Source organism: Ranitomeya imitator, chromosome 2, assembly GCF_032444005.1.
Source record: "Ranitomeya imitator isolate aRanImi1 chromosome 2, aRanImi1.pri, whole genome shotgun sequence".
Lineage (NCBI taxonomy): Eukaryota > Metazoa > Chordata > Amphibia > Anura > Dendrobatidae > Ranitomeya > Ranitomeya imitator.
This window is the reverse complement of record NC_091283.1, coordinates 340,924,496-340,938,407: the sequence shown is the minus strand read 5'-3', so window position 1 is coordinate 340,938,407 and position 13,912 is coordinate 340,924,496. Positions and strand designations below refer to the sequence as shown.

At 40.6% G+C, this 13,912-nt stretch overlaps 1 protein-coding gene across 2 annotated transcripts in view; it reads left to right on the top strand.

The window, feature by feature from the left end:
- The window catches only part of LOC138663676 (oocyte zinc finger protein XlCOF22-like), a 36,091-nt gene extending 22,861 nt beyond the window's left edge, over positions 1 to 13,230 (top strand). For both annotated transcript variants that reach the window (XM_069749971.1, XM_069749970.1), the window contains exon 7: positions 7,019 to 13,230. In XM_069749971.1, coding sequence (XP_069606072.1) covers positions 7,019 to 8,109 — 1,091 coding nt within the window. In that variant the 3' untranslated portion in view covers positions 8,110 to 13,230. The remainder of the gene's footprint in view (positions 1 to 7,018) is intronic.
- The last annotated feature ends 682 nt before the right edge of the window (positions 13,231 to 13,912 follow it).

Here is a 13,912-nt window from a genome sequence, read left to right as displayed (position 1 = left end):
GGTTAAGAAGGGAAGGAGCGCCATTTAGCTATTTGAATGCAGATCTTGCTGGAATAGTTTGCAGACATGATGTATTGGGGGCACTGTCCTTGGTCACCTGGCCAGATTCCAGGGAATGTTTTGCTCATCACCATTTAACCCTTCTACATGGATCTGTACTTGCACAGAGACCCCCAGGCCTGGGTCATGGTGTTACCTGCTGTTCTGTGGAGTGAAATGGGGAAAAATAGTCATAGCCGGGTCAGAACCAGGAGCGCAAAGAAAATTCAAGATGAGAAGATGCAAGAGTATTCAGAAAACAGGCCGAGGTCACAACAGGAAACAAACACACAAGCCAGGAGCTGAGCACAGAGGACTGAACCACAGGAAAACAAGGCTGTACTAGTCAGCATCCAGCAATATGCTATGAGCTTTGGAAGGGTGTGGTGCTCTCCAATTGGTGGAAGCAGGTAGCAGATTACTGCAGCTAGACAGCACACACACCCATAACGCCAGAGTGGATGGTACTACTGGTCACAAGCATCGTAATCTTAGTGGCTGGAAAGAGCCTGCGCCCAGAGCTTCTGATTCCGACCTCTCCATCACCAGTGCTGCCTGCAGATTTAATAAGGTGGCTCCTGATGACAGAAGAAGATGCTGCAGGAGCAGATCCAAGACGAGATGGAACACACCATTTGCAAAAGCCCTATTATGACAAAATGGCAGAAAACCAGAGCAGTAGAAATCCCTGTAAAGTGACTCCATTTTGGAAATGATAGCCCTCAGTGAATTAATCTATAGGAGTAGTGACAATTTTGACTCCATAAACTTTCTGGAAATTAGCATACAGTGGATGTTGGAGAGTGAAAATTACTGTACAAATGTGCCATTTTATTGCCCAACATAAAATGCCCAGATTGTGATCCAGGAGACAGACTCCATAAATTAAATGGGTTCTTCTCGCTATAGTAATGCCAAATACATGGATGCTAAACGTTGTTTGAGCACACTGCAAGGCTTAGAAGCTAGGGTGAGATTTGACTTTGGGAGAGCCGATATTGCTGGATTGGTTTATGGAATCCATGTTGCTTTTCAAGAGCATTTAAGCCACTAAGAATGTGGAAACCTGTTTTTCCACTGAGACATGATGGACATGAAAGGGGGCTTGTTTTATGTGGGATGAATAGAAGTTTAGTGGAATAATTTTTGTCTACATAACATTGTTTGGTGGCTTTTTATGCTATATTTGGGAAGCAGAATGAACAAACAGTTGAACCCCACGCTCTACTGGTTCATCCTATGAGGTTTTCTATTAGACTGTAAACTGTCATTGTTTTGGTGAATAATTCAATATTTTTACATAACTTGCTATTTTTACTTTCCAAGTAATCTTTCTTGGATTTTAACAATTAACTGGGTAGGAAGGGAGAAGGAAAAGGGGGGATGAGGGGAGAGGGAAAGGGGAAGAGGAGGGGGGCTGGAAGGGGGGGGGAGAAAATGGAAAGAAAAGGGGAGAGAAGACACTTGAAGTAAGCGACAACAGGTAATCATATTTGTCAAATGATAAAACAACGTTTGGAAGGTGAATAATCAGAATACATTTGATCATGAAAGAAGGATAAATTCACTGGTCAGTCCTGAAATACAGACACTTTAAACCAAAGTCCGGATCACTTTGCGACAATTCCAACTGTAAATTGCTACGGGAAAGCTTCTTCCCAACGAGCCCATTTTTTTGAGCATTTTTTGAAGCTATGATTATTTAGGGCGAATTTTTGCTCGTATGTACTATGGAGGGCAATACGATCTTTGATCTCTTGGAATGATGGAGGTTTAGGATTTTTCCAATTGTATGCGATGGCATTTTTAGTTACCAAAAGAATATGAATGACCAACGCTTTAAGAGGAAAGTGTGTGTCACTTAATCCCACAGAGAGCAATGCCATCTGAGGAGTCAGGATGAAATTTTTATCCAGAAGTACTCCAATCAGGTCAGAGATTTTAGACCAAAGTGTTTTTATTTTGGGACAGCTCCAGAAAATATGGAGCAAATTAATAAAGTAAAATATGGAGCAAATTAATAAATAAAATATGGAGCAAAATATGCTCCATAAAATATGGAGCAAATTAATAAAGGGGATGGGAGAACTACAATACCCAGATAGATTAGCGAAATTAGGATTATTTAGTCTAGAAAAAAGACGACTGAGGGGCGATCTAATAACCATGTATAAGTATATAAGGGGACAATACAAATATCTCGCTGAGGATCTGTTTATACCAAGGAAGGTGACGGGCACAAGGGGGCATTCTTTGCGTCTGGAGGAGAGAAGGTTTTTCCACCAACATAGAAGAGGATTCTTTACTGTTAGGGCAGTGAGAATCTGGAATTGCTTGTCTGAGGAGGTGGTGATGGCGAACTCAGTCGAGGGGTTCAAGAGAGGCCTGGATGTCTTCCTGGAGCAGAACAATATTGTATCATACAATTAGGTTCTGTAGAAGGACGTAGATCTGGGGATTTATTATGATGGAATATAGGCTGAACTGGATGGACAAATGTCTTTTTTCGGCCTTACTAACTATGTTACTATGTTACTATGTAAATTGCCCCTGTGACCACAAACCCTCCAACAATCTGGAGAAGTATGACCCCCTATCATAGACAGTCTTGCTGGGGTGAGGTACCAGCACGTAACTAGTTTGAAATAGGACTCTTGTAACGACATAGAAATGGAAGCTGAGTATGAGTGGACCAGGGCACTTTCCCATTCATCTGGGTCAATTGTTGTCTGGAGATCCTGTTCCCATTTCAGCATGTATGAAGATTTCGCGAAGTCTGAATCATGGTTAAACCAACTATAAATATATTTGTAGCTCCAGAAAATATTATGGTCGGGGTTACAAATCAGATTTTGAGCCGCTTCAGAAAAACTGGGCTTTTTTGATAAGAATTTTTGACATTGATCCTTGATGATCATGCACTCGCAAAACATAGAAGAGGGGATATTATAAGTGTTTTTGAGAGAATTAAAGGGTACAAAATTTTCTCCGTCGAATATGTGGGAGAGTTTTGTGATTTTGTAATCGGACCATTTGGGATTGACCAATTTATTATGCAACTCGAATATATAAGAGATAGCCAGATTTTTCAGAGACTCGAATCTTTCTGTTCCTCTTTTGGGCCTAGCAAACTTAGACCATGCATTACATATTGCACTAAAAATAGGGTGGGATTTATTACTGGATTTTTTTATGTTCGTTAGCTGGTCTAGGATCAGTTCTTTGGGAGCTCTATCCAAGTTTAAAGATGACTCGATCTCTAGCCAGGCTGGGGATTCTAATTTAGACCACCAGGAGCAGCTTTGTTTAATCAAATTTGTATGGTAATGAGCCAGAATATTAGGAAGGCCCATTCCCCCTGACGCTTTATTTTTGTAGAGGGTACTAATAGCTACTCTCGCTTTTTTATTATTCCATAGGAACTTGTTGATCAGAGTTTGGATATTAGTTAAGTAAGAAGTTGGGATAGGAACGGGGATGGATCTAAATATATATAGGATTTTAGGGATTATAAATGTTTTTACTGATAAGTTCTTTCCCCACCAGGAGAGATCCCTCCCTGCAAAGTGGTTCAGATCAAGTGAGATAATTTTGGTTACGCTATCTAGATTCGTAGAAATGAGTGAGTCTATATTTTTAGTGATTTTGATCCCCAGATAGGAGAAATCGCTAGCCGCCCAGCTCCACGAAGTTGCTTTTGATAAATCTTTGATTTGAATGGGATCGAGGTTAAATTGCATAATTTGGGATTTGGTTTTGTTGATTTTGAAGTATGAGAGCTGGGAGAAAGTATCTAATAAATTTTGGGTGGCAGGAACAGATACTATAGGGTTTGTCAGGGTCAGAGTGACATCGTCGGCGAAGAGGCCTATTTTGAATTCTCTGTTTTTTGTTTGAATGCCAGTTATGTTATCATCTTTTCTTATTGACTGAGCCAAAGGCTCCATCGCCAAGGCGAACAGTAGAGGAGACAGGGGGCAGCCCTGACGCGTACCGTTTGTAATTGAAAAAGGAGATGAAAGGTGGTTATTGGAGAAAACCCTGGCGGTGGGACTCGAGTACAGAGCCATAATTGCAGAGATAGATTTTGGGTTAAAACCAAATTGTTGCAGAGTGAGTTTCAAGTATGACCAGTTCAGGCGATCAAACGCCTTTTCCGCATCTAGTGAGGCGAAGATTGAGGGGATTCTTTTTGAGTTGATAAACTTCATCAGATTTATGATTCTTCTTGTACCATCACTCGACTGTCTGCCCCTGACAAACCCTATCTGATCATTAGTTATCAAATTGGGAAGGAAGTTATTAATTCTGTTTGCGAGGATCTTTGAATACAATTTAATGTCCGTATTGACTAGGGAAATTGGCCTATAGTTTGGGAGCTGATCAGGATCTCCTTTATCTTTGGGAATTAAAATGATTGAGGCCTCCAACATTTCTTTTGGGAACTTGCCCAATGTTGCAGCGGAATTGAAAATTTTAGACATGTGTGGGGCTAGGATTTCACTGAAAGATTTAAAATATTCGTTGGTGAAACCGTCCAGCCCTGGGGCTTTCAGAGATTTTAATTTTTTAATGTTTTCGGAAATCTCCTCAGGGGAGAACGGGGCGGTGAGTTCGTCTATGTTTTCCGGCGAGAGATTAGGTAGATTAAGATTTGATAGGAATTTTTTAATATCAGAGTCCGATGGTTGTACTAGTTGGGGATTTAGATTGAGATTATATAATTCTGAGTAAAAGGCAGCAAACGCGTCTAATATGTCCTGCGGGTGAGTAAGCAAACGACCACCAGGGGGAGCTATTTTTATGCTCCTATTCTGGATCCTTTGTTTTTTCAGTCTGTTTAGCATGAACCTATTAGGTTTGTTTAGGGAAGCAAACTGTTCAAATTTTAAAGACCTATTTGACGCGTCATAAAAAGAGAAGATTAGAGCCCTCAACTCCTGCCTGAGGGATATCAATTCGGTTTGAAGGTTGGGAGATTTAATGACTGAATTAGCAAGTTCTGTTTCTTTGGTTTTTATTTTTGACTGTAGCTCCTTTATTTTAGCCCTGATATGTTTTTTTTCTCTAGCAGAGATTTGAATCAAGGCCCCTCTTGTCACAGCCTTGTGGGCGCTCCAAAGGGTGAATGGGTCAGTTGAATCTGATTCATTCTCTCTGAAGTAGTTTTTAATAGTCTGGTTAATCGCATTTTTATGTGCTGGATTACAGAGAATGGAAGAGTTGCACCTCCATGAGACATGAGATCTGGAAGTTGGGCCGCAAGATAATTCTGCAATGACAGGAGAGTGGTCAGAAATTGTTTTAGGTAGGATTGAGATTTTTCTAAATTTTGGTAATGAAAAAATGTTGGAGATCATCAGGTCAATTCTAGAGGCGGAATGATGCACGTCTGAAAAGTGGGTGTACTCAATAGAGGTAGTATTGAGACATCTGAAAATGTCGTACATTTCATTTTGGTGGAGCCACTTGTTTAGGGTCAAAGATTTGTGCCTGTTCTGGGAAGAGGAGTCAAGGTGGCCGTCAGGAACCACGTTGAAGTCACCCACTATTATTAAATCTCCCTTCTTGATCTCCAACACTCTTCTCATGAGCCTATTCAGAAATCTAATTTGGCCTTTGTTCGGGACGTATATGTTGACAATGGTGAAAGGATGGTTGTCAATGTTACCGATTAGGATATGAAAATTGCCTTTTGAGTCCTTGCATTCCTTAATGAGTTCAAATGAGACATTGCGACTAATTATGGTCATAACACCAGCTTTCTTTTTGCTACCACAGGATTCGAAAACCTGTGAAAACTTTCTATCTGTAAATTTTGGGTGATCGTTGGATTTAAATTTGGTTTCTTGTATGCACATGATGTCGGACCTTGATTTAACCAGCTCATTTTTTATAGAGAACCTCTTTCTCGGACTATTAAGACCCCTAACATTATATGACATTATCTTAAGAGACATGTTTGATTGAGGTTAGGGGGATGTGAAGAAGTTATTCACCTGAAGATACCTGTGAGTAGATTTAGGAACTGTATAACAGAAATACACTAACTAAAGATTTAGGAATTACTTTTAGTGTGTAGTAAAACAGAAATACAAAATAGAACAACACACACTTGAACTTAACCTGTCCTCTCTGAAGAAACCCTCCAGTGGGTTCTTCGCTGTCCGGGGGAAAGTTCGTGAAAGAGCTCTGGATGGAACTTGAGGCATCCTCCGAGATATAGAAAAAGTGGACAAAGGAATAAAAATTTTAATATAAACATTATAACATTGGTAATATCTTGGACCTTGGAACCTCCTACAAAGATTTATTTATAGGCAGCAGGCTAAGGTCATATAGATTAATCAGGGAAAAATAACTCTTAAACTGAACTAAGTGATAGAGGAAATGAACCTTTCTCCGTCTTCAGGAGTACTAATGGGGATAGTTTTACTTTTGTATTGTACCAGAAGCTTCAGCGGAAACCCCCATTTATATGAGATTCCCATGTCTCTCAAAGAATTTGTCACCTTTTTAAAAGCTTTCCTGCCCTCCAGAGTCTCTCTGGATAGATCCGCGTATAGTTTTAAGTTCTCAAAGGGCTCAGGGAACCTTTTCTCCACTTTGATAAAGTTTTGTAGCTGTTCTTTTATGTGGAAGAAATGAATCCTGAGAATTGTGTCTCTAGGGAGGTCTGCAGCAACGCTTGAGGGCTTGGGCAGTCTATGGATCCTATCTATAGTGAGCTCCTGGGCTGATATGGATGGGATAACTTTTTTAATCAACGATTGGGTGAAATTGAGGAGTTTTTCTGGAGGGACATTTTCGGGGATGCCACGAATTTTTACGTTGTTACGTCTGCTTCTGTCTTCCAGGTCAGCCATTTTTAATCTGAGACGGTCTACTTCTATTTTTACTGATAGTTTAAATAGGAATGTTAAATGTAAACTTTGTGGATATTTTATTAAAAAATGATAATTGGTTTTATTCTTGGCAGATGACTGTACCAGGAGATCAGAGGGACAGCTGACCTCTTCAATTTTTAAATCAGATGATCTTGAGATCCCACAGGATACAACTGAAGTGAATGCCATTTCTCCAGATATACCATCATGCCTTCACAGAAAAGATCTGTCATCTGATCCTTTGAAACAGGTCCTGTCTTCTGATTCATTACCAACTACTAAGGAAAATCCAAGTCATAAAATCAGCATTAAAAAACGAAGTGCTTCTACAGCAAAGAAGCAATTTTCATGTTCAGAATGTGGAAAAAGTTTTGTAAATAAATCAAATTTTATTATACACCAGAGAATTCACACAGGGGAGAAGCCTTTTGCATGTTCAGAATGTGGGAAATGTTTTAACCAGAAATCGAGTCTTAATGGACACCAAAGAACCCATACAGGGGAGAAGCCTTTTTCATGTTCAGAATGTGGGAAATGTTTTAACCAGAAATCAAATTTTGTTAAACACCAGAGAATTCACGCAGGGGAGAAAACTTTTTCCTGTTCAGAATGTGGGAAATGTTTTACAGATACATCAAATCTTATCTCACATCAGAGAACTCACACCGGGGAGAAGCCTTTTTCATGTTCAGAATGTGAGAAATGTTATAACTATAAATCGGATCTTGTTAGGCACCAAAGAACCCACACAGGGGAGAAGCCTTTTGCATGTTCAGAATGTGGGAAATGTTTTAACCGGAAATCGAATCTTGATGAACACCAAATAGCTCACACAGGGAAGAAGCCTTTTTCATGTTCAGAATGTGGGAAATGTTTTAACCGGAAATTGCATCTTGATGAACACCAAATAACTCACACAGGGAAGAAGCCTTTTTCATGTTCAGAATGTGGGAAATGTTTTATACGGAAATCGAATTTTGATGAACATCAAAGAACCCACACAGGAGAGAAGCCTTTTTCATGTTCAGAATGTGGGAAATGTTTTAACTCTAAATCGTATCTTGTTAAGCACCAAAGAACCCACACAAAAATATCAGAATGTGGAAAACGTTTTGTGGTGAAAAAATCTCTTCTTAATCACCAGAACAGTGAAACAGGGGAAAAGCCTTTTTCAGGTTCTTAGTGTGGGAAATGTTTTACACAAAAATCTAATCTTAATAAACATCAGAGATGTCACAGGACAAATCCATTTTAATGTTTAAAATGTTGGAAATGTTTAAACTGAAAAGGTTTTCTTACTAAAGGTGTTATCCACCAGTAGGACAACACCTTATTGTTTGGCCTCATTAAAATAAAAACGCTCATACTCGCCTCCTGTACCTGAACAATTCCTGCAGTGTCAGGACCCATATTCTGGGAGCTCACATGAGGTTTTTACATCACATGAGCCTTGCGCCCAATCAGTAAAGACTTCACTGTCCCCATTTTCATATGTATTGAACATTAACAGGAAGGTTACTATGTATTCCTATTAATGTTTGATTTGTCCGAAGGTGAGGACAGTGAGACCAGCACTGATTTCGGCACAGTGGTCACATGACGTAACAACCTCACATGAACCTCAGGAATGCAAGTGCTCACGCTACTGGAATGCCGACAGCATGGGAGGTGAGCATAAATGTTTTTATTTTAAAAGGACCAATCATGAGGAAATGTAAGAAAGGGTTGTCCAAGTAGTGGAAAACCCCTTTAAACATTAAGTGTATATACCCTCTATTAGAGATCCTGCGGGACACGTATCGGCCCACCCAGAGATCATTTACAAAGCATTTTACGAATTCTATCAGAAACTCTACTCCGCTCCCGAAACACCCCCCCGCACCTTCTACAAGCATTCCTACAGGATACACCCCTGCCCAATATCACTGAGCAAATATCCCAGCAGCTCCAATCAGAAATTCTAACTGAAGAAATAGACTTAGTGATCAAAAAACTAAAAACAGGAAAAGCCCCCGGTCCAGATGGACTCACTGCCTTGTACTATAAAAAATTTAATAAATTATTAACACCCCACATTAAAACATTCTGCAATGCCCTTCTTAACGGTTCCCAAATGCCCCCCGAATTCTATATAGCCCACGTAACGGTCATTCCCAAACCAAAGAGTGATCACTTACTAGTTAAAAACTATAGACCCATCTCATTATTAAATGTCGACCTCAAAATATTTACTTCAATTATCAACGATAGACTCAGTAAACTTCTTCCCTCACTGATACACCAGGACCAAGTGGGCTTCATACCCCAAAGACAAGGCCCTGATAACATAAGGAGAAATCTTAATATTATACACTCAGCAAATCATTTACACAAACCACTCATGATGTTAGCCCTAGACATTGAAAAAGCTTTTGATTCCCTCTCCTGGCCATACCTCTTTTTGGTCCTAACTAAATTTGGCTTTCTTCAAAAATTGATCTCATGTCTTCAACTAATTTATGATAATCCAACTGCATATCTTAAGCTCCCAACTACCAGGCCCTCCCCTATAAACATACAGCGAGGTACACGTCAAGGATGCCCGTTATCGCCAACGTTATTCGCCCTAGCAATGGAACCTCTGGCCCATGCTATAAGGAAAAATCCTAATATATTATGCCCTGCAGATCTCGGGGATCAATATAAAGTCAGCCTTTTCGCGGATGATCTCCTCTTGGCCTTAACGAACCCTTACTCCACCCTCCCTAACCTATTCTCTCTTCTACGCATGTTCGAACTGGTATCTGGCCTCAAAATTAACGTCGAAAAGTCGGAAGCATTATTTGTTAATACCTCTAAAGAAGACCAAGATAATCTGGTGGCCCAGTTCGGATTTAGCAAAAAAGATCACTTTCTAACCTATCTAGGGATTAACTTGACATCTCACAAATCAACCCTATACAAATGGAATTATCTCCCTTTAATTAAAAAATTTCAGGCCGATGTGACCAGATGGTCTTCTCTGAATCTATCACTACTGGGTCGACTACATGCTATTAAAATGATATCTCTTCCGAGATTTTTATATCTCTTTCGATCCCTCCCTATCACAATACCGTCAAAAAATCTTCGGGATATACAAACGCTTATCGCAAAATTCGTATGGAATGGTAAGAGGCCAAGGATCAAACAAAATGTTATGCTTTTGCATAGAAAGATAGGCGGGCTGTCCTTACCCAACCTCAATTTATACTTTAAATCAGCCCAAATAGCCCAACTAACTAGTGTCAACTCTGGTAGCAGACGCCCTAGGTGGGTACATTTAGAATCCTATCTCCTTAGGCCATATTCTCTCCAGGGTCTCCTCTGGTCCACTGGAAAACTACCGCATAATATTTTTGACACTGCCCCTTTTACTGCCCACTCCTTAATACTATGGAGGAAGGAAAGATTCAAGTATGGATTACAATCAGATCCCTCTCCACTCACCTCCCTTTTTTATAACCCCATGTTTTTACCAGGCCTAGAGCCCTCTCTTTTTGCTTGGTGGATCCTGAAAGATATCACTACCTTGAAACACCTATGCACCCCATTCAATGTCCTACTCACCAGGCAAGAATTTATTCAAAAGCATGAACCACCATTTAGGGAAGCTCTCCGCATAAATCAAGTGCTCCACTTCGCCAAGCATATTACGCCACATGGAACACCACTTCTGGCATCTGGGTTTGAGAATAGGTGCCTACATGACCCCATGGGGAAGGGATTGATCTCCCTAGTATACTCTGCCCTTAATACACCCTGCACTAAAGGGAAGTTAAAATATATGTTACAATGGGAGGAGGATTTAGGCCTAGTAATGCCTATAGAGAAATGGCACATGTCTTGCGATACATTGACAAAGGGCAGTCATCAGGCCTCGTTAGCGGAAACGTCGATTAAAGTCCTCCACAGAGCATATTACGTCCCAGCGAGACTTCATGCCATCCACTCACACATACCTAGCAATTGCTTTAGAGGTTGTAATGCTTTAGGTGACATGTTGCACATATGGTGGAGCTGCCCTATTGTCGAGGCTCTGTGGCGAGAAGTTAAATTAATTATAGATCAAATCTATGGTAAGACAATCTCCATGGATCCTTCAGTTTTCCTGTTGGGAGCAAAATATCCCAGCTTCTCCAAAAGTCTACATAAACTTGTGACCATTATATGTATGGCCACGAAAATTCACATTGCGGCCAGATGGAGAACCACGTCACTCTCTATTTCGCTAGTTAAAGACAGAATAAACTCGATTCTACTGCATGAACGCATACAAGCTACCAGGAATGATGATTGGAACACTTTCTTTCGGACTTGGAGTCATTGGATTGATCTTGACCTGGATTCCGTCGCTCAACTGACCCAAGCTCTCAGGATCTCCCCATAATGTGAACATATATGGTTAGAAGGTCTGGAGACGAACACTTCTAGGTGGGATTAATATCCCTATCATTTACTTACAAAGTTATATATTCTTGGTGCCCCTCTATTGTTTGCTATATTTGGATTGTTCCTGATAATGGCTAACCAGACTAACGAGACCTTTAGTTTCTGACCTACCTGAGTAATTTCTCATGTTATGTTAAAGTTGTTGCTTGTTTGATGACTGATTAGATACCCCCCTCCCTGATGTCTCCATCCTTTGTCTCTCTGTATTGTCTATGAGTCTTTGTACGTTTTGTTTGTCCCCTCTAAGGCTAATTATTTGTACAGAACAATTATTACATTTCTCTTTTTTTGTTGATGCACATTTCTCTTCTGTACGGAAGTTTGCCTAGCCTTGGTTGTATTGAAAACTTTAAATAAATATATTGAAACTAAACATTAAGTGTATGTTTCCACGTTCAGGAAACGCTGCGTTTTTGATGCTGCGTTGAGCCGCAGCGTCAAAAACGCAGCGTTCAGATGTTGGCATAGTGGAGAAGATTTCATGAAATCCCGTCTCCACTATGCATTAAAAAACGCATGCGGCATACCTGCAAAAACGCACATGCGGCGCGTCTTTTAAGAACGCAGCATGTCCTTACATTGCAGAAACAACGCAAGGACAGCGCAGGTGACCTGCTAGTGACCTCAGGTGCAGATTTGGTCAGGATTTTACCTGCATAAAATCCTGACCAAATCCTGATACAATCCTGAACGTGGACACATAGCCTAAAAATCCCACACGGATAGACAGCATTATTAGTGATGAGCAAGCACTAAAATAATCGAGTGTTCGAATAGAGCAGGTCGGGTGCTCTGCAGACTTTCCAATGAGGTCTGGGGGGCAGGAAAACCTGTGAAATGAATGGGAACAGCTCAGGGAAGATACCTGGATGCATCTCTGACTCCCAGGACGCTGCTGGGATCAAAGGTGTCAAAGTATTACGCCACTTTTACGGAGTGAAAATAAAACCGAAGATAACATTTATTTTACAAGAAAAGATATTAGGAAACATTCTTGTATAATTTATTTTATATAAGGCAATTTAAAAAGGAGAAAAAAAGCCTCCTCTACCCCTTAGGTTATGTTTGCACATAGCGTTTTTGCACTTTCTCATTGCTTTCGATGGTGAAAAAAATATTCACTGTAAATGTAATTTTAACATTTTACTACCTTATATGGGCATGTGGTGTGTGTGACATGGTCAGACATGTCCTGTTTAATTTATGAAAAAGGGGCTCTGAAACTCACAAAAAATATCCGGGCAGTGCAAGAACTTCCAAAAATTAGAAGGAAGAGGTACTCCAATACCCAGGAAGACACATACAGGAGGACCTCAGAAAACCTTTTTTTCTCATTTTTAAGGTGTGGGACTCTTACACTGGTAAAGCCTGTGCACTAAGTGCAAGGTCTAGCAAAAATGTAAATGAGGGATGTACTCTGGAAGACACACAGAGAATGGCCTCAGAATTAATGTTTTGACAATTTTAAAAAGATTGTGATGAAGCCCTCACCAACGACTATCTCCCTGGGTCACGTTACATTTGCCTTTTTGTGAATGTCTGCAGATGACCACAAACAGCCTGACTTTGTCCAAGAATATATGGAAAGCAGCTATCATGTTACAGACTGTGGAAGAGATTAATTTGACCAGAAGGAATACTCATCTGATGGAAATGATACTGACATGAGACCAGAAATAGAATAAGATGGGAAAAAGCAAATGCTTAACTTGAATAAAAGAGAGAATAATTTTCAAAACAGTGGGACTCCTGTTGTGAATTCTGTGGCAGAGCTCCCTCCTGTGGTCACAAGTGGTACTTCGGCTGATTCTCTCTGTGAGCTTCCGTTGGTGGAGGAAAGTGGTACTGCGGCTTCTGAGTTTCCTTCCTCAGGTGATGTGGTGAAGTCGTTAGGTGCTGCTCTATTTAACTCCACCTAGTGCTTTGATCCTGGCCTCCAGACAATGTTCTACTATTGGACCTGTTTCCTCTTGGATCGTTCCTGTGGCCTGCTGCTCTGCATAGCTAAGTTCTGCTTTGCTATTTTGTTTGCTGTTTTTTCTGTCCAGCTTGTCTATTTGTTTTTTCCTGCTTGCTGGAATCTCTGGGACGCAGAGGGTGTACCTCCGTGCTGTTAGTTCGGTACGGAGGGTCTTTTTGCCCCCTTTGCGTGGTTTTTGTAGGGTTTTGTGTTGACCGCAAAGTTACCTTTCCTATCCTCGCTCTGTTCAGAAAGTTGGGCCTCACTTTGCTAAATCTATTTCATCTCTACATTTGTCTTTTCATCTTAACTCACAGTCATTATATGTGGGGGCTGCCTTTTCCTTTGGGGTATTTCTCTGAGGCAAGGTAGGCTTATTTTCTATCTTCAGGCTAGCTAGTTTCTCAGGCTGTGCCGAGTTGCATAGGGAGCGTTAGGCGCAATCCACAGCTGCCTCTAGTGTTGTTGGAGAGGATTAGGGATTGCGGTCAGCAGAGTTCCCACGTCTCAGAGCTCGTTCTATGTTTTTGGGTTATTGTCAGGTCACTGTATGTGC